The 26,034-nt window shown below is 33.0% G+C and overlaps 1 protein-coding gene across 5 annotated transcripts in view; it reads left to right on the top strand.

The window, feature by feature from the left end:
- Positions 1-22,686, top strand: part of scaf6 (SR-related CTD associated factor 6) — a 45,034-nt gene extending 22,348 nt beyond the window's left edge. For 2 of the 5 annotated variants that reach the window (XM_069847180.1, XM_069847176.1), the window contains exons 12-16: positions 525-761; positions 4,577-4,681; positions 8,553-8,697; positions 9,340-9,506; positions 22,035-22,686. In XM_069847180.1, the coding sequence (XP_069703281.1) occupies positions 525-761; positions 4,577-4,681; positions 8,553-8,697; positions 9,340-9,468 (616 nt within the window). In that variant the 3' untranslated portion in view covers positions 9,469-9,506; positions 22,035-22,686. The other 3 variants (XM_069847177.1, XM_069847178.1, XM_069847179.1) reach the window with 3 other exon arrangements.
- Positions 22,687-26,034: the final 3,348 nt, after the last annotated feature.

Here is a 26,034-nt window from a genome sequence, read left to right as displayed (position 1 = left end):
TAGAAATAGCTTACTTTCATTGTCGCCCTCACATAAGCCAGCTATCAGTCCCTATCTGAAGCAAGATTAATCCAGTCTCTACCATCATATCCCACCTCTCTCAAATCCATTTTAATATTATCCTCCCATCTACGTCTCGGCCTACCCAAAGGTGTTGTAAATGACAGTTAAAGAAAATAAACTACATAGAATGGCATGATAAAAGAACTGAATTCGTACAAAACACATAATGTGTTGTCTTCAGGATACAAATTTGTCTTTATTCTACTAATTTGGAAGCAATAGTAATTTTTTTTCTTTTCTCCAGTGTGGGATATTTTCTTTGTAATATGAAAGATCCTTGTTATTAGTTAATTTGATGAAATTTTCACTTGCCAATAAGATCTCTTGCCAATGGTACACCTTATGCAAAATGGACAAGCTATTTTTTGTTTAGTGTTTTCAAATGTCAGTTTTTTTGCTTTGTATATTCTTTTGCTGCTATGATATGAAAGCTGTATTTATTTTGTAATTTTTTTTTTCAGTAAATCTCGGAGTCGTAGTCGTTCCAATTCTAAGACTCGATCAAAATCAAAATCAAGATCTCGCTCCAGAACGCCGCCTTCTGGGCCAAAACATTATAACAACAGGACAAACAATACCAGTAATAATAGTAACAACAACAACAGTAGTAATAATAATAATAACAACAACAATAATAATAATAGCAACAGAAGATCTCCTACAAGAAGACAAAGTCGACAGTATAAACCGCGATCAAGGTATTTGTTTAATGTTTGTATTTATCTTCTTTGATCTGGAAGAGAAATTTCAAAATCTGTTATCGCTACTTTATAGTGTGTTTGCTAAGTGATCATATGTTGACTATGTCAAGATTCACTCATCTGACACCTCACCTTTGAGACCAGAGTTCAGTCCTTTGAGATTTTTATGAGGCTTGTGGTGGATGGTAGTTATTCCTGAAGAGGGAGATTGGTTTCTTCCATGGCACAGGTTGTAACTTATTGGGAAACTTCGAAACTAATCACATGCTATTATAACACTGCCGCAGTATTTTTTTTTTAATGGCGGATATTTGATTATTCGTCATTCACCCATATGAAGCTGTTTATATTGAAGTATAATGTACAATTGAGGAGCATTTTTTCAAAAGTCACTAAACTCCAAAATTTTCAAAATTGAGATTTTGGTTGTTACGTGTTAAGATTCGTGTTATGCATATCTCTGTGAAATCAGTTGATTATTGCTGCAGTTATAAGGCAATGAAAACTGTGATCTTTTGCAAAACTCGACATTCACTCTCGATTATTTAAAGCAAAAGTCATTAACCCTCATCTACATTATAAGCAGAATAGAATACGCAACATACAATGACTAGATAGCATTTTATATTTTGATCAACAATATAAAATATATATTAGTAGAAGAATAAATTACTGGCTACTTATAGTGCAGCAAGCTAGTAAAGATCCTCGTACAATGGAACTTAAGTGCGCGAATTGTACTATGAGAATGAAACCGAGTTTTAAATTGTGATAATGAAACTAATTTTAATAAGAAGATATTAAAATGTTTAAAAAAACGAGTAGTAATGAAAACAGTACTAATATTTTTAGGATAAATTGATTTTTATTATTATTTTTCATGCCCTCTAAAATTACAACCCAACGAGAGAGGATTTAAAGAAAGTCAAACAAAGTAGGCCTAACTGCTGTCAGTGGCAGACACCTACAGTGGAGATCATGTTGAAGTTGAGATATTAAAATCAGACCAGGAAATAATGAACACATCTACTTTGCCAAATAAGATTATAGTCAGTAAGAAGAAGAAGGACGTCTTGAACCTCATGAAGTATTTTGAAATACCAACATTATCCAAAGAATTTTACAAAGATATTACGGAAATTGATATTAAATTGAATGTCTGTTTGGAAAAGACAATGTCTAGGCACCTGTGTTTTGAGAAAATCCATAACAATTTTCCTTTTTTACACTATTAATGTTTTGATTGATTCCCACAGTTAGTTGGAGAATCTTAATATTTTAGGCATAAATTTACGTGTGGGCATTTCAGGAAATAAATAATATATTTCAGGTTATTTTAGCAAATATAGACTTTAATCCTTTTTTATATAAGTTAATAAATTATTACCATTGTTATAAGAGCAGAGTTTGTTTCTCCAAAAAATTTTATTTTATTTATTTATTTATTTTTTATTTTTTTTTGTAGGTACTGTGTTCAAACTGTTATGAAAAGACGAAAAATTAATAAAATATAGATTAGAACTTAGTAATATAAATTAAATACAAACTAAAAATAAAATATGAGCAAAAAAAAAGTGATTTAAGAACAAAGAAAAAATTTGTGATTTAAATATTATCAGACATGTCATGTCATTGATATAGGAAAAGTACAAAATTCAAGAAATGCCATGTTGTTTGAGAAGCCATATTGTGAGACTGTTTTATCTAGGCTGAAAATTAATTTTACAAAATACAATACCTTATACTTCTGAAGTCGTGCATAGATGAATCTTTGGAATGTGGGGTGCAGACCTTCTGTTAAATGAAATTGTAAATGCGAGCCAGCAAAATGTGACGACTGTAAACTATTGGATATAGAATTTCCTAGATCATAGGGAAGAAGGTCTTAAAACGCAACTGAAGGCAAGGTAACTAAAAAAAACTACACTAGAGGATGAAACAGCAGTCTTGAATGTAGACAGAAAGCATCCTTTTAAACCTGTGGCTAATATTCGAAGGGAACTAAATTATCATTGTAGTGTTCCTATTGTAAGAAGACATTTATATGCTAGTAACATTCCTTATGGAAATGTTATGAAGGAAAATTTGTCTGATGAACATCGCAACATTAATTTTAGGTTGGCCCTGCAATATATTATATGAGTCCCAAGCATTTTGGGATGTCATATAGTCTGAGAAGAAAATTGTTTCATCTAATAAAGATGGTAGGATTTTCCTATGCCATCCAGATAACACCAAATATAATTCTGAACATGTCATCGCTAAAGAATTAAGTGACTGACTGAGTGTTGCATTTTGGGATTGGTTGTCTTTCATGGGAGTTGGAGACCTAGTCCAGATGTCTCTGAGAATGGGTTCTGCAGAATATATCCAGGCATTAAAAGAATATATACTTCCTAATGTGCGCATAGTCTATTCTGAGGATGAACTACCTGTGATTAATTTTGTACAGACGGTAGTAGTATTCATACTTCTAGAACAACCAAGTTGTGGCTTTAATGGCATCCTGAAATTTCAGTTTCTGACTGGGCACCCAAAAGTCCAGATTGAATGTGATAGAACATATATGGGAAGTTATGATCTGTGACTGAGTACCAAGAAGACAGAGGACAAAACAGACTCTGATTGATCATGCGAATGAAGTTTGGGAAAGAGTAAGGTTGAGACCGAACTTTTGCTGATCAATAGTTGAGTCCATAAATACGATTAAATACTGTAATCAATCAACATGACTGATGAACTCATTATTAAACATTTGAGATTATTAAATGTGCTCCAATAAGAGTGTATGTTGTGTGTGTGTGTTTAGTCATCAGTCCAAGACTGGTTGGAACTTCGTGATACCAATAAGGCATCACTCATGAGGTAACTAAGCCAGGAAATGATATATTAAGATGGCCAGTTTCTTTCCCTCTCCATTGCATGCATTGCTGACTAGTAACATAGTTCATTAGCCAAACTTGAGGTTCTTCCTCTGTCACATATCTTCAAGTGAAATGTACTGCCCACAAATAGATGTGACAGCCAGAACCTCAATCAGAGGCAGATATAGGTGTGATGATTTAGTCTGTACTAATGATTGCTTTGCAAATTAAGTTCATGTGTTGGTAATAGTTAAATGCTCAAAGGTCATTTATTCTGTTATTGAATTTAGATAATAACGTAGTTAATGATTTAGTTCGTGTCTCCAGTTTTATTGTACATGAATCCTTCAATCCACATTGATAATTACGAATTTATTTTTATTAATCATTATCATTGTAAAATAAAATTTATTACTATACAACTTATACAGTATATCTATTAAGTATAGAAAAAAGAACAATAATTAAAAATAGTAGTTAAATGTCAATCTTATTTCTGCTAATTTTTTGGATTAATCTCTACTCTGATATATTCTCTGAAGACCTTTGAAAAACTATGTAAAATTATCTGGAGAATTCTAATTAATGGTAGTTTACATACACTGCTGCTATAAAAGTGATAAAATTACAGTGGCAGGTCCAACTTGCTTCTGGCATGTAATAGTACTTCGATTGCTCGTGCTACACTCATTGTATCATTACCCCTGTATTATAATATCATCTTTCACTAATTCTGAAATATCTCCGTAATTTAATAGAGCCATTGAATAATCAGTTGCTTTGCAGGCTGGATTCTATCTCCCCATTATTCTTGTTTTCCATCCTATCAGCACTGATAATGAATTCTCTCTTACAATAAGCTCCTGTGTCATAAATAAAAAAATAAGTACAATGTTCAGCACTGCAGTTCTGCACATTAGTGTATGTTTACATTATAATTTCTTACAGGTCACGATCTAGGTCGAGATCAGGATCAAGGTCAAGGTCTAGAAGTCCTCGGCAACAACCCCAGCAGAGGAGTCCAGAGAGGAGTCCTACACCACCATCTTTCCTGTTAGTAAACTAGTAATTTTTTATTTGCTTAAATAGTTGTTGGTCTGAATTATGCAACTTCTTATTCTTGTTAATTAAGTTGCATATGTCATATATGTTAATTTCCTTTTGTGTGGTAAGACTAATACTATCCCAACAACTTATAGATTTTGTGGAAAAGTGTCGTTTTACTTTTACACTACCAAGTGTAAAGAGAAAGTATTCTAATATTGCAAAAAGTATATTGTGATAATTTCACACAAATAAACATCTTCAGCTTCCTTATACCAAAAAAAAAATGGTTTTTGGCATGTTGTCTGCTTCTATGACTGTTTCCTGATCATCATCTGTATATACAGTGTATTCAGACCTAGAAAGGTATTAACAGTTCAACAGCTTCAAGGTGTCACCATGGTAACCTCAAACAAGCCAATGGTGATAGGTTTGTGTTGTCAACTGTTTCGCAGCGAGCACGTGATAGCCAGCTGTTTTGTTTGGAAGAGTTTAATCTTCGTTACTGTGTCACAGAAATTATTGATGTTCTGTTGTGGCTATTATTTTCGTAGTTATTCCAGCAGCATGTGTATTTATATTACCAATTACATTAAAAAAGATTAAAATTTTGCTACGAGGTGCGGAATATTCCATGGTAGTGTTTCTTCTCTGCACACAGTCATAAAGAATTTAGATTTTAATATAAAAAACGACGCTATACTGGAGAATTACCATGGTATCTTTGAACCGTGCCGTTACATTTAGCACCAAATTTAATTAAATACACAATCTCGCCAACATATGAACACTATGTTGGTGTGTGGCGTCATTGGAGGGAGAAATTTGTTTCTTTTCTTTCTCTGCCTCCTTCGTTCTGAACATTACTGAGAGATAGCACCACTGTTAGCTACAAGGTATATTTGCGCAAATATGTTGTTTTCTAATGCCAGGCGTTTGACAATAAAGTCATTTGACCTCTTGCACTCCAATATTTTTCAAAGATATTATCATGACCAGCCAATGAAGCACAGATTTTGAGATGTTCCGAATCCATTTCTTGGTTTGAGTTGCACAATGGGCAGTTAGGGGACTGATATATTCCAATTCTATACAGGTGTTTGACCAAACAATCATGGCCTGTTGCCAATCTAAATGCAGCTACAGACGATTTTCGTGGTAAATCGGGAATTAACTGTGGATTTTGATGCAGAGAGTTCCATTTTTTCCCTTGGGATTGAGTTATCAAATTTTGTTTGTTGAAGTCTAAGTATGTAGATTTAATAAATCTCTTCACAGAGTAATACGTAGATTTAGTAACAGGTCTGTAAGTAGCAGTGCTGCCCTTCTTTGCTAAAGCATCCACATTCTCGTTTCCCAGGATTCCACAATGGGATGGTATCCATTGGAATACAATAATTCTTTTATTGAGTGATATTAATTGAGAGAGCATTTTAGTTATTTCTGCTGTTTGAGATGAAGGTGTGTGTTTAGAGACGATTGATAGAATAGCTGCTTTGGAGTCTGACAATATAACTGCATTCCTAAATTTATTGATATGGCATAGAAGATTGCAAGTAAATCTACGTGACTTAAGCACAGGAACGCCATTTCGTTTGGTACAAGGTGTATTTGCGCAAATATTGCGGGTAAATTATGACGAGTGGCTTAGATGAGAGGCTCGCGACAGAAACAGTTTTGCTGTAGTGCATGCGCAGACCTCTCATGCAGTGGAAGCGTGATCCTTGAATTTATTTTCGCGTGTACATTGCAGATTAAATGATTGAGATCCCTTCTTGTTCCGGTTACAGACCTTGGATATACGAAGGTTTGGTTTGGTTAGATTAGTTTTTTATTAGCCAAGTCCGCGCATGCGCAGACAGGCAATATCCTGTCACGAGCCGCACGTGATAAGTAATATGAGGTCGAGGAATGGGAGAAGGTTAGGTTAGGTTAGGTTAGGGATGGGGAAGTGACAGGAGATTTTAACATGAAGTTCATTTACATTTTGTTTGGTAACATTGATAAACAATAATAGGCCTATAATCAAAGCGGTGAATAATTTCATGGACCCTAAATTTTTTCGTAAAAGGCTGGGTATTTTTCTCTACGCCAGAAATAAAACGACAACGCGGTCATAATTACGTACTTAACGCTTTGGCGAACATTAACCGCAAATTTACTTTCCGTCATTTGAATGATATTCCGTCAAACACGCCTTTTTTCATGTTCATTTCCTTGTGATAACCTACTTTAAGATCTTACTACATCTGCATTTCTTTTAATGCGTTCAAAACACCGCCGTTGAACTACATAAAACCTTGCACTTGACTAATGCAGTGAATTATTTAAGAATATAGTCGCGAATTTTACTACCACCATTTCGATTGTGTTTTGTTTGGCACGGCTCGGTACGGCCTGGTGACTAGTGGCCAGCAAGTAATGTCGACTATTGATATTGCTCTGCCGTGGGTATTATCCAGTTGTTCCAAAAATTAATAGCTGCAAGATGTTAATGAAGAGAAATGACACTACTTCAGTTGTTTCTCATCACTCCTCATGGTTCTGTGAAATAAACTTTTACTCAAACACTGGTATGTCTCGGAAAGTCAATATGTCACCTGTGTGAATTGTTAAAATCTCTGTCCATATTTTGAGTAATGTAACTTCATTTAGTGATATGATTGCAAATGGATTACTTTATTATCCACCTTGTAGAATCGTCAGAAATAGGATCAGTACCATCTTTTGCCCTATTTAAGTCATCAGGATAAAATCAAATAGGCTAAAAATTGTTTTTCCATTCATTTCATTTAGTGTTCTGCCCAAGGTCTGGTCTTTCACTGCAAACCCAGCTTTCTCCTATCTTTCCTGTTTTTCCATTATAACTTCAAATTTATAGCATGAAATTTTGATTACAATTTATACTGCATATTGTTTGTACACTGTACCATATTCACATTCACTTAGTCTTGTATTACTGTTATAATAATAATAATAGTAATAATAATAATAATAATAATAATAATAATAGACTAATAATAATAAGTAATAATAATAATTATTATAGCCTAATAATTATCATAATATTTGGTCCACACCTGTGGAGTAACGGTTAGCACGTCTGGCCGCAAAATCAGGTGGCCCAGGTTCGATTCCTGGTTGGAGCAAGTTACCTGGTTGAGGTTTTTTCCGGTGCTTTCCCTCAACCCAATATGAGCAAATGCTGGATGACTTTCGGTGTTAAACCCTGGACTCATTTCACCTGCATTATCACTTTCATCTCATTCAGACGCTAAATAACCTGAGATGTTGATAAAGCGTCGTAAAAAATAATTATGATATTCGTCTACTCAAAAGAGTCCATATAATACAAATTTAAGAGTTTGCGTCATCTGCTCATTTCTGATACGGTAGGCAAGTGGTGCAATCAGCCGCACCGTACAACTTTACAATATTGCTCCCTTCCCATGTGTAAGAGAGAGAACTGTCAATACCTTTATATTTTGTGTAGACTGTAGAGACATGGGACGAATTTTGTTCATTTTCAGTACCTACAAGTCAATTCATCAGAAAGTGTTGCAAACGAAATTTAATCACTTTTACTAAAAATGTAACATGTATTTACTTAAAAATATACAAGTTCATTCAAAATAAACTTTAGTGGTTTTGTCCTTGAACATTTTTCTGATATAAATGGAACTAGCAAACGAAAATGTATATCATTAATTTCCAAAAATTGTTCCAGAGAAATTATTTATCTACAGAAGTATGCCTTCAAGCAATATTAATATTTTTTAATTCATAAGAACTTCATATATTTCAGTATGAGAACATATTTTGAAGTTTTTATTTCGATAAATTGTTACGGATTGTAAATTTTTTATTGATTTTTTTATAGTGGTTCAACATACAACAAAACAGATGCCCAGAGGCAGTTGGATGAAAGCAATAAAGGCCACCAAATGCTTCGAAAAATGGGCTGGGGAGGAGCAGGGCTAGGTGCAAAGGAACAAGGCATAGAGCAGCCTATCTCTGGTGGAGAGGTTGGTATCTACATTATCAGATTCCTTTTTCTTAATCATTACTGTTCATAGTGATCACAGTGTCTCTTTTTGTTGTTGTTGTTGTTGGACTTCTTCTTCTTCTTCTTCTTCTTCTTCTTCTTCTTCTTCTGCTTCTGCTGCTGCTGCTGCTGCTGCTACTGTCCAGCTGTTAGCTCAGAGAGAAAACGTATTCTTGTGGAATAGATTCTTATTATAACTAACAGTTTAATATTTTCATTACATTGCTATTCCTATTTCGTGTGTTCTGTAAGTGCACTCCAAGTTACATGATTTTTGTCAGTGTCTTCGGGTAAAGGAAAGTAATGAATTTCACATTGTAGAACATATAATAGGCATCATGTATGCTGCAAATGGTATTTTGGTGTTTGTAACATAATTTAGTTTCATGTTATAATTCAGCTGTACTTTGTCAGATATTGATTTGACTGGAAGGTAAGATTGGTGTAAATTGGATGAAATTTTTAAATTTGGCCCTTGTATATTCAAAGTAACAAATACATTATTAAAACTGAAAGAAATTGTGTAAATGACGGAAAACGTAAATAATGGAAATGTAAAAATAGAGTCAACTATATTTATAAAATGTACAGACACTATTAATATATGTTTACATTTATGTAGGTTCGAGATAAAGTCGATATGTACAAAGGTGTGGGTATCAACTTAAATGATCCATATGAGAACTTTCGCAAGAGCAAGGGTCAAGCATTCATCAACCGCATGAAGGCAAGAGCAGAAGAGCGGTTATAGCAGTCAGCCCCTGCTCCACCGGACCTCACATAACACAGGTAAGTCTCAGGCAAACTACTTCACAATCCATACGAAATTGGCTCTATTAACATCATGATCAAGAGGTTTAAAGGTCTATTTTCAATGTTTTTTATGCATTGCCAGTTCAATAAAACTGCATTGAATCTTTATTTTTCCTTCAATCCAGTGGCAGGTAATAGTTTTATCATCTTGATGCAAGTAATCCCTCTCTAGGCTTAATGTACAAAACTGTACAGCTTGCTGTGCATGCTCGGCGATAACTAAAGAGTGAGTATTTGAGTAAAAATTAAATGTCCTTTCTTTCCCTTCTGGTTGCGTGTTTGTTATACACTTTCTTCCATGCAAAATATTTATAACCATCAGCCTAAAGGGCTGTGCACTATTGTAATTACATAATCATACCCCAAATACCATCCTTGTTTGCCAAAAAATTCATTTTGGTCTTGATAGGATTTGAATTCAGATCTTTAATATGGAAAGTCACTGCCCTTCTGATGACATGTCTGGATTTGGAATCAATTTCATTATCAGTCTACCAGATGGTGTAGACAAACTTTTTGATCATATTTATTTCACATTCACTGTGAGCTTCATGTTGTGATAGCTAAAATTTGCGTCAAGAATCCGAAGTCTTGCCCATTGTATTAAAGTGACATGGTGCTAATGAGTATCTCCTTTTTCAATAAACATTGTTAATATGATGTTGAAAGTAATACATTTGAAAAAACGGCTTCAGTTTTTAATTATTTACTTTCTTGTCTTGCACAGTGATCCACTTCTATAGTCAAAACATCACCTGTGCACTTTCCTAATATCACTGTAAAACTAATCAAATTTTGTTGAATATAAAAAAAATCTGCCTTCAATAGGATATGATTTTGTAGTAATTTTTTTTATTTGATATACTTATTTTATTTTGCAATGCTTTTAACTGTGAGTATTATTCAGTATTGATTAGATAAAGGGGTGATTACAAATCACTAGAAAGGATAGAATTTGGAAGAAGTCATTTGTGAACTGTTTTTAGAACTATTCCAGAAGAAACAGAGGGAATGTAGAAGAAAAACCTTCAGGAAAAATAGTCTAGCATTGAGAATCAATTAATTTCAGGACGTTCCTTGTATTTTACAGAACATACAGAATAATCGTTGTTTTATAATGGTTTTTGTACCTGGTAGAGCTTGTTGTTCCTATGCAAAACAAGATATACAAGTTTTTAGAAATTTCACTTAGCACTTCAATATATCTGGCCACATACATTGAATTGTGTGGGCCAGACAGCTCACCATGGAACATGTCTGTGTATGATAGAGCTGTGTTTGAAATGACTGAGTAGACGCAGAAGAGCTTTAAGCCTGGTCAAAATAACCCCAGGAATAAGCTTTATAAATGTCAGTATAATTTCGCGAATCACCATGTATAGTGTCAGATGACAGTATATGACGGGTTGTAGTCTGTAGGAGATAGTAATTAAATACATACGTCATGAGATGCAATGAACGGTGGAGTTCCCAGCTGCACACATAAAATCACAAATGTTGTAGGAAAGTGTGGCAGAGAATGGCAGGGAATCCTACCAGTAGTCAACAACCCAGTTCGGTGGAGAGTGAATGTATTGATTGCATGCTGTGTTCATTTTCACTTTATTTGTGAGTGTTAGTGTTAATGTTTGGCAAATGATGAAAGTGAAATGACTTTCATTGTAGCTCAGAGAATTTTTATTGTAGAAAATGTTGAGAGAAAGAAGGATTACAAGAAATTGAAGCAAAGTTTTAGATGAAAGTATTCAGAAATAAGAGTTCTTTTGCATTTGTATGCTTAATACTCTTCCTTTACAACATCCGTGAGTATAAAAAATGACAATTGTAAATAGAAGATTTATAGAAAGAAAAAAAAAAAAAAAAAAGGAAGGTTAATGACATTTGAGTGCGCTTGGAATTGAGTCCCAAAAAATCATTGCGAGCAGAGGTTGGTCTCTTTGAGCAATACATTTAGTCTAAGTTTGGTAAGTAGGCCTAATGTCATGTTTAATTTATTTGTTATTTATTCATTTCGTTTATACCTTTATAATTCATTAATTTAATTTATTTATTATACATTTTATTAATTTAATAGAATATTCTATGTATCATACGGAACTAGCAGTGACAAAACAGAACAGCTCAAGGCAGACTTCACTTTTCATTGGATCTGCCTATATTTACACTCAGTTTCTACGTTGTTTGAGCCATTCACATGACCTTATTCGATACCTCTGAGTAGGTAGCTATATATTTACAAACTAGAGAAGCAGCCATTGTAATGTATGTGATATACTCTTTGAAGATGAATACTACAGTAATAAAGAATGGGAAACTAAAGGCAGTTTGTTACACTACTCTATCTCTCTGAACAAAAACTGAAACACAATTTGATCAGTGTGAAAGTTTCAAGTCTCACGTGTCTGATGTAATATCCCTAATGTGTGTTTTGTTCCTATATCAAACAATAGTTCCACCAGAGTTACAGTAATCAAAGAAATCTTTATCATCTTAGAAGGGAGAGTTTACAGTGGTCTGGACACCAATTTTGTTGAACTTTCATGAGATCAATCTACATAGGCGGAAAAACAATATCCACCTGAAAATCCTGTCAAATGAGCGTTAATTTTCGAGATTTTAACTTTTATTTTCTTCTGCATATTATAAATTGTTATGTAAGAGGTTGCAACTCAAAGGAGTTCTGTTGCCTGATGAGTAAGATGCTCGACTAATAACCATGAGGTTATTGGATCCAAGTACTCTTCTATCTCTCTCCCTCTGTCGCTTTCTTTGTTTTTTCTTCCTCGTTCTTTCTTTTCTGTTACTGTATTATTTTATGATTCATGTGTTTTTGTGAGCTTTTTTTTTTGAGAGGGGGGTTATTTATTTTATCTCTGTAATATCATGGAATGTATCCTGTTAGTATATATAGTGCTCTCATTTTACGAGGAAACTCCACATCATTCTGCTGCTGGCCAGCTTCCTGCTTTCCCGACCGCAGTGTGGGAAGCCATTTCTACAAAACAACCCAGCAGTTAGTTGCTTCTGAGAATTGTACCGGAACGTTGTGTGACTGCTGTTTGTGTATTAAATAATCCATTGGAAGATGAAGTATACTGTTGAACAGCGAATTTATTTTGGTAGAATGTTACATGAAAAAAATAACTATAGAAGAAACGTTTGACTCTAGCATTCCTACAAAATGTTCCATTTCGAAGTTGATGAAAAAGTGGCATACAACAGGTTCAGTTTGTGATATACAGAGGAAACGGAAAAAACACATCTTAACTGAAGATAAACTTGGGGATATTCAGGTGCAGTTAGAAGTAAATCTCAGAAAATCACTTATTCGACTAGCACAGACTGCTGAAATTTCTACCATATAAACAAAGGTTTATGCAGGAACTTCACCAGACAAATTTTGCCGCAAGAATAAGGTTCTGTAATTGGGTTCGTGAACATGTTTACAATCGAAATTTGGATCCACAGCTAATGTTTGTCTGACAAGGTGTGGTTTCATCTTTATGGACATGTAAATTCTCAAAATGTACGAATGTGGTGTACTGAGAACCCTATGTTATACAGGAAGTGCCATTGCATCCCATTAAAATAGGGGTATGGTGTGCAGTAAGCACATGGTGGATAATAGGGCATATATTTTTCGAAGACCACGTGAATTCGCATGTGTATATGAGAACAATGTAGCGTCCATTTCTTAATGAACTGATACAGGAAGAAAAGGATTATGAATATTTTCAACAGGACGGTGCCACAGCACATACTGCTCATAATTCTGTAGACAGTTTTTGATGACCAGATAATTAGTACAGGTTTATGGCCCCCTAGATCAGCCAACCTAACTTACTGTGATTATTATCTTTGGGGAAACCTAAAGAGCAAAGTTCACCAAAATAATTCCTGTACTATAGAAGAACTGAATGCCGAAATAACACATGCAATACAGTCTATTACTGAAGCAGAATTATAGAAAGTGGCAAATAATTTGTTTAAACGATGTGAGGCATGTCTTACGTGGAAGAAGGTAATTTTCAACAGTATCTGAAATAAATGGTGAGTAATAATTCTGTATACATGTATTTTTAATAATGATTTAAATTCGTGGATTTATTTTATTCTGTAGTTGCTAAATGTCTTGATTGGCTAGTAGTAACAGAAGTACTGTACAATGTGTATAGATAAAATACAGAAACAATAAGAAATGTATTAGTAAAATACAAAATAAAAGTGTCTATTTATAATAATGTAACATTTCTTTACTCTCTGCAATATCTTATTTTCATTTCATGTACATATTAAGAATAATGTTTTTGCACAATTTTCTTTTTTCTGTTCTTATATTTTAAGGATTCTTATTACAATAAGTTTATTGTTTATTCGTATATCAGAATGGAAGGAGTCCACTGTCTCCCCCCCATCCCCAGCTTAATTAGGTAATAGATAATTTTCTTACAAATGAACTTTGGCCCCTTTTGTAAACTGTTGTGAAAATGTAACTTGTTTGACTGTCTTGAATCTGATAGTATGACAACGTTTTGGAATTTATTTATTTAATCTATATAAGAGGTTTCGCAAAGATTTATAAATAGCAGTAACTTCTCCTTCAAAATTTGTTGTATATTCCCCTACAGAATAGTAAAATGAAAAGCGAGGACATGTTCCTTCAGCTCCTGCTCCTCTAGATGTGATATGAAGAATCAATCCATCTGTATAAATTTTTAGCCACAACTGTAAAATATGATGTATAATTGAGTTAATTTATTATTAATGAATAAACAAAAAAACAAGTGTATGAAGTCTATCTGACCTTCCCATGAGTCCAGTATAAACAAGAAATCTTGGCTGTCACAGCATTGTTGAAGCAAATGTTTGACAAACATTTGAAAATATTGTAATTTCATCATACCCATCTAAAAAGTTTCTTCTACAAGCATACATGTTTGACATGAATAAACTACTGCAATTTAACCAATGACGAATTCATGCCGGCCTGTCAGAGGTCAATATAAAAATTGACAGCCATAGATTATGTAAATATTATTACATGTGTAATTCCTCATTCATTTTCTTGGTCCTGATAGTAATAATTGTTTTCATCAGTAAGGCATGATAACTCTGCATCCAGCTACGTGTTGTATGTAAAACAATATTAATATCATATTCATGCCAATCAGTTATGATGGACTCATAATTACTATAACTGAACGAAAAGAATGGCTACAGGTAGAACCGATCCATTAACCTCACGATTAACTGCTCCAGCACCTTGTCCTTTAGGCTATGGAACTCCTTTGATTTATTGCTCCTTATATAACGATTTATGAGGTATAGAAGAAAATTAAGAAACTTAAAGGTAGAAAATTAACATCCATTCGACAGAGTTTTTGGGTGAATATAGCTTTTTCATCTATGTAGATTGATCTTACGAAAGTTCAAAAAGCTGATGCCCAGAACACTATGATTTCCCTTATTGGTTATAATATATGTCATGTTAATGACTTTGTGACTGAAATATGTTTTGTATGAAAACTTTCTGTTTGTGTTAATATTTACTTCAGTGTAAAAATGTATGATTTGTGAGGTAATAGGTAATAAAGGTAAGTTAATTACTTGGTGTTAAGTGAAGGGTTTTGTCACGAAAGCATGAAGAAATAGCATGTATCGCATACGTGGTAGTGTTTTACTGCTAGAGGATTAAATTTAAATGCGTCTGTTTTGAATAAAAATGAATATCTGTGTTGCTCTGTTTAATTCAATAGAAAAAATACATGTATAGGAAATTTAAAAATAAATTTACATTGTTGTGGCATACAATTCTTTCGTTATATGAAAACACATATGTTTTGTAGTAGCTTCCTGCAGCTCTCTCCCCCCTCCTCCCCCAACAGTGTTAAAGCGCACTGCTGTTAAGTAAAATGATACGAGCCAATATTCTGTAATTCATGTCAGAAACTCCTTACATTTTTAGAAGTAATATAACATTTGCAATGCTGGTAAATGCTGTTAGCCATATCCTCACCTCTCCCCTCCATATAGTAAATTGAACTATTGATTTATGTTTTTCTAGCCTCATCTTGCCTTTTATCATATATACCATTCACTTTCACCAATTCAATCAATGCTAAATAACTTAGTAGTTGACACAGCATCCCTAAATAACAAATCAAAAACACAGCATTGCTAAATAACAAATGAAAATATATATATATATATATATAATTTATTGTTTCATTGCTATAGTTGTGATTTTAAATTTTGACTGTTCTGTTGGATTGATTTCTGAGATTCGAGCAATTGTGTCTTGATCTGCATACCGTAATCTACAGAATAAGTCTTTTAAGGTATAGATTTCTTTGAATTTTTTTTATTTAATCTAATGCTCAGACGTTTTGAATCATATGTCTCTGAACTTCAGGGAATTCAGAAATAGTACACATTGGAAATATGAGCTTTCATCTGTATGTTTCTGGAAAAAAAAAACTGGTTTTACGCCATTACAACTTATGATATTTGCATAATGTCACATTTAAACAGTAGCGGCCTGCCATAAAAAATACAGTTGAAATGCTGCCCACATATGCAAATGCATATCCAGTTTTATCAATATCATGAGTAGGCCTACTATTCGTAAATTACATACAATTTTACCAGTTCTAGAACACATGCAGACAGGAAAATTAATTTATTTCAACATTCACCATATTTCTTGTGTCAAATCCTTCTGTCTATTAAAGCTGCAAATCTTTCATAAAATATTTGAGTTTCACTGAGGGTAGACAAGATATCTTTATGAAAATCTATGGGGGTAATGATGAAAATATCTCCTATGATGTAGCATTCCAAGTGAACATTTTCAATAATTTCAAACAGGAAAAGCTTCTTTCAGTGGAAGAATTTTTTTAAGTTATTTTATGCATTTTCTCTATTTTCTTAATACTTAAAAAAGGTAAAGGTATCCCTGTCACATGCCATGAAGGCACTTGGGGAACATGGAGGTAGAACCCCATGCTTTCCATGATCTTGGCACTAGAATGAAGTGGTGTGGTCGGCACCACGCTCTGACCGCCTTTTACCCCTGGGAAAGACCCTGTGCTCAATTTTATAGGAGGGTGAGCCGTTCTGGAAGTTTGACAATGAGAAAATCCTGTCACCACCTGGGATCGAACCCCGGATCTTCCAGTCCGTAGCCAGCTGCTCTGCCACTGAGCTACCCAGCCGCCTAATACTTAAAAAAGAAAAAGTAAAATGAAACTGTAGATCGTCTACGTCCAGTATTTAAAAGATATTTTTATCTTCATCTCTCTGTCTACAAAACATTTCTAATAAATGAGTACAAACTATGTCATATTTATATATATGCAGGGTGATTCATGAGGATTTACCGTCCCTTACGAAGCTTATTTCCGAAGACATTCTGAGCAAAATATGTCACATAAGCGTGTGTCCTAATCTCATTATTTTCAGAGTTACACTAATTTGAAATTGTTTGTAAAATACCATTATTCTTGAGTTTTAAGGATAAAAAAATATTACAGATAAAGAATGAACTATTCAGGAGTATCATTTCTATAATTAGCTAATATTCTGAAGCTAAAAATGTGTTGTGAATTCCATAGTTGCTTCGTACAGAATTTTTTTTCGATTTTTAACTACAAAATTACATTTTCTTACGCATTGATCACAACAATTGTTACAAATCTCGCCATTCTTGTAAATTCTTCAAGAGTGTATTTTAGGATGTATAATTAAACTGCAAAGAAAGAAGTTCCTAAAGTCGTATGATTTGTAACAATTTTTGTGATAAGTGCATAAGAATGGTGTCATTTTTAGTTAAAAATTGAAAAACAAAATCTGTATAAAGCAACTGACAACACATTTTTAGCTTCAGAACACTAGGCAATTAAAGAAATGATACTTCTGAATAGTTCATTCTCTATTTGTAATATTCTTTTACCCTTAAAACTAAAGAAAAAAGGTATTTTACAAACAACTTAAAATTAGTGTAACTTTGAAAATATTGAGATTAGAACAAATGTTTATATGACATTTTGGTATATGTATGTATACACACACACACACTACATCCACACTGTGACGTAGAATTAATACACTATATACACTTATCACTAATACTTTAAATACTGTACATTAAATAAGAAGCTATTAATATTTATGTACACACTGTTAAGGCTACATATATAACTACACATGTGTTAAACATTCAAATACAAGAACTGGAACAAAACTGGTAATTGGTTATGAGAAAAAAATAATACATACCACTACCTTAGTGTTATTATTCGCGGAAAAACAACTTTTCAACTTTGTGAATGTATATGTGGATGTATTCTTAATAAAATAACATAGAGCTAGCTAATTACCATTGCAGGAGTAACTGCTTGGACAGAAGGAGTGAGGATTCCTTTTTTCAAATCATGTAGTATCTGTGAAATTCTACCACCTTTCAACAGTAGCCCTCGGTCTTGGAGACCAGCTTCAAATGTTCTCGATTATTAGTACCATTAGATCTCCGAACTGATTACTCATACCATGACCCCTGGACCTCCAACAAATCTGACTGCTCTCCTTAACTCAAAGATTCAAAAATGCACTTCACACGCACTGTGATTCTTCAGTTTGTGACGTCATGTTATCATGGAAACCAGATGTTGTATGAGAATGTAAACCCAAATAGTTTCACCTCTGTAGCATTGTAGGTTCCAATATATATTGCTTCGCTTGTGCTCATAACAGGTCACATTATTGTATGCAGCAAATGGTTACAAGTGCTGTTTCTACAGCTAAATGCTGTTCACATTGGCTGAAAATAGAACACTTTCTTTATTTTAAAAATTAGTACTGGTAATAAATAAAATTAATTATCAGTACAATATAATATTATATACGTTACACATAAATAGATGAAGTCGCACGTCATGTGAATAGCCATTCCTGCATTAAAACCCTTAATGCCACAAATATTGGTATCTGGCAATATGGCATCTCTGTAATTCGTAGTTCAAAGAGAAGAATAAAACACCTCTTTCATGAAGTCTACTTGCCTTTGAGAATTTATATGATTAACTACATTCAGTTTAGTATAGTTTTCATATCTAATGCACCTGTGCAAAAAATAAACAAATGAAAATACATTAATAATTATTATTGTACTTATAATTACGTACGTTAATTTTATAGATTTGTAGTTATTTTTTTGCTCTGCTAAGCTATTTAAGTACCTACAGTTATACTACTTTATTTTATTTTGTATCTCTGATAGAATATATTTGATAAAATCCAAATATAATTAACTTTTTGTCATGGAAGAGGCACAGTTAAATTAACTTCCAGTGAAATTATGTCAATGGTTCTAGTTGGAGAGAAAATAACAATGGCATTATTTGTTTGAATAATTAATCTTTTGTGACATGTTCACAATTTCCTTGATAAAATTGGAATTTCCCAATGATTACCTTATAAATGATGTGTGTGCGCATATGTGTCAGTGAGTGAATGCATAGGCTGAAGTAGAGATATATTCGATTCTGATAAAAATTTTGCTATATAATTCTCCTTAATTTAGTGTTAAACATTTTTGTACATTGTTTTACTTGAATGTAAAAAGTCACTGTCCTTATACTCATTGTGCATGTGTTTTGGAAATTTAACATTGTTCTTCAGTGTCATTCCTATACTGTCTTCAATTCTGGATTTTATATGAGAAAGAGATAGATTTAAATTATTCTTATATTTGTGTATAGTTCCATAATTTGCTACATTTATGGAACCTTCTCTTTTTTTCTCTTCCTTTTTCTTTTCATCAACTTTTAATCCTTAACCTATATTTTTCAGATTAAAATTAAGTGAAGACATGAAAGAGACTTGCCAGAAAGAGAGACCATAGACACACATGGGATAAAAACACCAGTCTTTTATTTCGGTGTTCTAAGTTTTAAGAGATTTCTTATTATTTCTGTTAATTTTTTTAACTAATAGAATGTTTATGAGCAGTAATGATGGTAATACTTCTAAACATTTATTATCAGCATTGCGTGTTCTTCATGCATGGAATGGGCTACTAGAGCAGGAAGAGGAAATCATGTTCCCTTTCAGTGTATGAGGCAAAGACAGATAAATAAATTTATAATTAAACACACAAATCTTACCTTTATTTGATTGCTTTTGTTTTATTACTCATGTTAAATAAAAAGCATAGTTCTGAGTAAATTCTAGCCTACTTTCCTTCAAAATATTGAAAACAAATTATGGACATTGTTATAATACAGAAATATACATTGAATTTTAACTTTTGGAAATTCCATCAACAATTTTCTGTAATATTCACCAAATACATAATATTTAAAATATTTATAGATGTCTATCATAATCCAAGATCCTAAGTTAAATTGCTTTCATTATTCTTTCAAACAACTTTTATGCAATCTGTTGCACATTAGCAGATGACTTATGACTGGTTTCACCAACGTCCATTGGATTTTGCTTGATGATTTTATAACGATTTATGAGAGTATCAGCATTTTATTAACAAATTAATGACCTATTAGAGTATTTAATAATGCTGGGTTTGCAGTGAAAGACTGCTTTGGGCAAAACACTATGAATATATGAATGAAAAGTACAGTTTATAGAAGTGTTCTGATTGATCAGTCATACTAAGGGTTATTTGCATATCAAACACATTTTTGGTGGTAATATAACTGAAAATACCGAAAAATAATAAATGAAGGAAATGGAATAAATTTCAAAACATGACCCATTTGATGCAGAAAGGGGATATATCCTGGACATGTTCCTTTTCTTTAATTTTGCATTACAAACTTTGTCCTACTTTGTTGTACTGTATAGGCCTATAGTATATTATTATTGCTTCAGTTTTTCACTCCTTACTCTTTTCTACAGTTGTATTTCGTAGACTTATAATATATTAGTATTGCCTTAATTTTGCATTAAAACTTTTTCCTACATTGTTATATTTGATAGGCCTACGTTGTTGAAAGAGAAAATTTATATTCAAAACTTTTTTTTGTACTTGCTGTATATTAATTTTCGTTCAAAGTAAATAATGTTAAATGCAGAAAGAAGACATGTCCAATAATTCTGACCTCTTGCCCTGTCAAAATAGATGAATGAAGAATTCTTTAAATGCTCCAAAATTATTTGTACCATAAATACTCGAACATCAAGAGTCCTTAAAACTGATAATAATAGGTATGAAATGTGTAAAACAGTTTTTTGAGTCTTTAAAATTTATAAAAGTGGAATGTCACCTTTCTGCATTTAGCGATTCAGTTGGAGATCATGAACAAACAATTGTTGAATTAAAACAATTATAAAATACGATAATTTGGTCCAGGGAGCATTCGTTTTTTTTTGTGCAAAGATAATTCGTTTGGCGTGTTTCTTAATTGAAATTACGATATAGCGTTCCTGTGTTTAATATTTAATAGAACATAGTATGAAGTATTTCCAGAAAAAATAAAATTGTGAAAAGTCGATGACAATTGCTGTGAACTACCCATATCTGCAGATGTAATGTTATAGCTTCTGTAGAATATTGTCCTTTGTATAAAAATGATCTACTAGTTACTAAAAAAGGTTCACTAACTGTATAATTAGAAACACTCTATTTTCATCCATTATTTTCATGATAGCTAAATACGTAATATTTCTTCAATGATTTGACAATGGTCAACTCTGTTCATTGACCGAAACCATATCTTCAAATTTGATGATCAGTGGATAACTATCAATTATTAACAAATGTTGATGAACTGAGAATAATTTATTTGACAATGGTTAACATGTTATTTTCATCATGATTGTATTGATCATGATTGGTGAAACCAGACATTGAGTCAAATGTACATATATTATAATTATGCATTTCATTTTTCTATCTATGACATTCGTATATTGTTGCGTGACCTCTAGTATTTACATGGCTGCAGTTTATTTGCTCTAAAAAGTTTTTATTCTACTTCCGTAACAATTTCATGATCTGTCAACATGCAAAAATTTATCCTGTGGCAAATAATCCTATGTCAATTAAATTACAGATGGAAACATTCGATATTTTGGGCTAATTAAAAATAAAGTTAGTAAATAGTGTTGAGATTTTTAAATCACGTTTCATAAGAACTGGACTTCTGGTTCAAAAGCTGTTGGAAACATACAGACAACATGATTATTTTCTTAACCTAATTTCTTCCTTTGGAAGGAAAGGAGGCTGACAACAAGACTTCCTGTTTCAATCCATGTACTTCAGCTATAAAGGGAAATTGAAGGATCCTCAGAGGAATTAATCTATTTTCAGTGTTTCTGCACTTCTCATATATATAACACAGTGTGTGCGTGCAATTGGGTAATCCATGCTTGCATTTCATGTAGACTTCCTATTGGACCTTCAAGTTTCTATATCTGAACTAATTTTTGACACCAGATAAACAATAGATAGTCCTTGAAACGAATTTGTTTTCTTTCTTTCAGCAGCTATCATGTTCAGGACTGCAGTTTTCTTGTTACCTTCTTTGGGTAATACTTTTGGAGAATGGGGTAACATCAAAGACTGTTATACAATGTGTAGACTGTTGCTGCATAAGACATAGAAGAAGGAGTTACGATTGTATTATTTTATAAAGTTGAACTGACAACGTGAAATGTACAAACACTGATATAGTGGATACAGTTAATATTTAATATTGTTATTTTCAAAGAAAGTGAAAGTGTATATATTAATTTTCAGAATGGTAAGTCACAAGACTGAAACATTTAGTAATGGTTATAACTTTAAGTTAATACTTTCCGGATTTTTTAAGACAGTTGGTTCTTGGAAGAGAATATGGTACATAATCATGTGGTTTCAACAGAGATGTGAAGTGTACACTTTTTGAATGATAGACTGAGGCCATGCATGGAGCAGTAAGATTATGAAGATAATGTAAATATTCATAAATCACTCTTCAGATTGAAATAGTAATTGATTAAGTATTTGACAATTCCAACTGTTGTACATTAAATAAGATAAAAGAGTAAAACTATTGTTTATCTCAGATTTAGCTCGGCCCAGAAAAATTGAGACTGAATTGTATGGCTGTAAAAAAAAATTATGATGGATAAATACAATTCAATCTTAACATCATTGTATTTTTGTTACTTTTAATACATTAAGTGCTGTCTACAGCATGAAAGCATTATAGAACAGACAGATAATATGTGAAAGGTAAGTTATTTGTTTTGTCTAAACAATATCATTTTGGACATTAATGGTAAAAAAAATTGTGTAATAAATTTAAATTTCACATTGTTTTAGATATAAATAGTATTGAACAGTGGCAATTCGCCCATAAGATCTGCAAATCTCTCTGAAATTTTAAAGTTAAACTAAGTACCATATTTGAATAGATTTTAGGGAATTAAGTACATTCTTTAAAAATAAATAAATTCTTATATTTGCATTCAGTTATAACGGTGAAGCCTTACATGGTTTGGGCTATGCCCTTCCTTGGCAGAATTGTCTTAGCATCTGGGCAACAAGTTAATTGAGGAAGGAGTGGGGAGAATGCTTGTGAATATGGCAAGCTAGATTCTGCACTCAGTGTAACTTGTAGAATTGGCAAGTGTAGATCTGCTGCTATTGCGTGTTATACCAGCAGTTCTGGTGGAAAGTTCACTGTTTCCGTGGTATGTTTTCTGTTGTGCCAAACACAGTATTTTTTTAACCCATGTGCTCTTAAGAGTCCAGTATTTAATATCAGCATGTTCTTATAACTGTGCTAATTTCAATCATTTCATTTTTAAAACGAATATGAGTAAGAATAGTGTTAAATATTTGCAAAATTATCAGTTTTTCATTGTTAACATTTGCAGAGAAGAGTGAAATTAATGAGTTTAGGCCGTGAGACTCCCGAATTAGTTATTTGTCACTCATCATAAAGCAGAAATCAGACTTATTCTAGGAAATTTATTCCTTCGATTTATTCTAAGCATAAATGTTTGTGTGGCTGTCGTGAAAAAAATGCGCTATTTTGCTTTCCATCCTTATTATTTGGAGGTGATGCAACTTGGACAAAAGCTGGAGTGATTTAAAACATCTAGACGAGAAAATTTAAAAACACGGAGATTCTGCAAAACATATGAATAATGTCATTGGTTTAGCTATGTAAGGAAAGTAAACATGGCACATCAGCTAAGCAGTATTACATACAGCAAAAAACAAATAAACACAATGAGAAAGTGAAACAAAATCTAGAAATTCTTTAAAAAATTGTTGATTGCATAAAGTTTTGTGAAAAATTTGAACTTCTGTTATGTGGTTACGAAACCTCACAATCATCGAATCTTGGCTTGTTTTGAGGATTGTTGGGATTTCCTGGAAGTTAGGTGAGTCTCTCAAAAGTCATTTTTGAACTCAGAAGTGCTTAGGGGAACTTCCAAGACAATCTGAAATTAAACTACTTCTAGACTGTATCCTCGAGGTGTGTCATGATGAAAATGTATGTGCTGAATTTCCCCCTCCCTTCTTCCTAGTGGTGGGTACTTTGACTGTTCATCATTCACCCATATGAAGCCAGTTGCCCAGGTGCTCCATGGGAGGCTGGTCTACATTACACCCGCAACGAGATGAGATGAATAGATTGCCACAGGTAAATCAGAGATCCCAGAGAAAACCTCTGTTACTTGTACCATGGTCTTGCCCTACACAAGTCATAAATCTGGAGTATAACAGGAACCGAACTCAGCTCCACAGGATTCTGAGTCCAGCACTGTAACCATTGGACCACTATGGTGGGCTCATGTGTGCTGAAATTAAACAGTCTCAATTTTTGTCTCTAATGTTATGTGATATATCAGGCCGTACACAGTTATTGTTTTCCATTATGCATGAAAGATTCTGGGGATTTTTTAACACAAAAGCTCAAAATAGTGAAGAATTAGCAGAATGTATTTCAGAATAGTTGAGTACAGTTTTAAATGGCGACAGTGACAAACTTAATGCCCAAACTTATGACGGAGCAGCTCAAATGGGTAGGGAGAAAGGAAGTATGCAGACACGACATATGCACATTTTGTCCATTGCTCTGCACATCAGCTAAATCTAATTATAGAAAAGATAGCATCAAAGACAGCATCACAGAATTCACAAGGTCGTTGTTTTCAGCAGTCTTGCTGCTGTACCTGCATTTTTTCTAAGTCGTTCTCAGAATTAGCTGTACTGGATAGTGTTTATAAACGAATACCTGGAGGATCAGACACAAGATGAAATTTTAATAGCTGATTAGATACAGCTGTTTTTCTAATAAGGAGAATGGTATAGAATGTTTCGAGAAACTTCACATTGTCAAAAATAAATCATTCCACTATGCAAGCAGCTACAGGGATTCTCCGTATTTTGAATGACCAGAACTTCAACTTTTGGATAGAATTTTTTCATCAGATCAGATCTCATGTGGATATTTGATATAATCAGCTGCAGGATCCTAATATTAAATCCATTAGTATCTATAATACAGTAAATTTAATGCATTTTTTGAAGTAATCGTGAAGGAAATAAACTTTCTTCTTTTACCCATCAGTAAGAAAAACTCTTCCCATGAAGAAAAGAAAAAGGAACTTGCAATATCTTGCCTTTGCAAAAGATAAGCCTATATGTGATACCATTTCTTATCTGGTAAAAGAGAGATTTGATTTCAATAAACAACTGTCAGCAGCATATATATATTTTAATTTCTTTCTTTTCAAAGACAATATAATTATGCCATTTTTTCACCTGAATTTGATGGAACTATCAAAACTTGCCCTATATAAAGAAAGACTGAAAACTGAGCTGTCTTAGGGCTTACGAAAATGTACGAAATCATGTTAGATACAGGAATCGGCAATTCTTGTACATAAGTGTTCATTCTCCTCAAAATACTACTTACTACTCCCATGACTACTGCTGAGCTTGAGAGATATTTCTCTACATTGAAAAGAATGAAAACTTCTCTAAGAAGTACAGTGACACAACTTGCTACTTTGGCAATGCTAAGTGTAGAAAAAGTCATAATTGACAAAATTATTAATTTCAGTGATAAAGTAATCAATAAATTTTCCAGTTGTAAAGAAAGGAGACTGGACCTCATGTTCAAATAAAGTTATTGTGAATGAAGAGTGACACATCTCTGATTTTATTAAAAACACTATTGCCTATTTTCATTAGTATTTTCCATCTAAATATTAATGTGTGTAGTGTTTTGTAACTTTAATTGTAATTCATCATCAACAACAGCAGCTGCACCAAATGGATTGGACCAATGATATGTTACGGTTTCAGCTTCAGTTAAGGTAAAACATTTATTAATAGTGTTTTTCACCAAGTTATATGATAATGCTGTAGGTATGTAAAAAATTCTAGTGCCGCTCTACCAAATTAAAACCTTACAAGTCGCCACTGGTATTGAAAGAAAGTAAACCCCTTTTATTTCATGTAAAAGTTTCAAAGTCGATC

Source organism: Periplaneta americana, chromosome 15 (genome assembly GCF_040183065.1).
Source record: "Periplaneta americana isolate PAMFEO1 chromosome 15, P.americana_PAMFEO1_priV1, whole genome shotgun sequence".
In the NCBI taxonomy this organism is placed as follows: domain Eukaryota; kingdom Metazoa; phylum Arthropoda; class Insecta; order Blattodea; family Blattidae; genus Periplaneta; species Periplaneta americana.
This window is presented reverse-complemented; position numbering and strand designations above follow the sequence as displayed.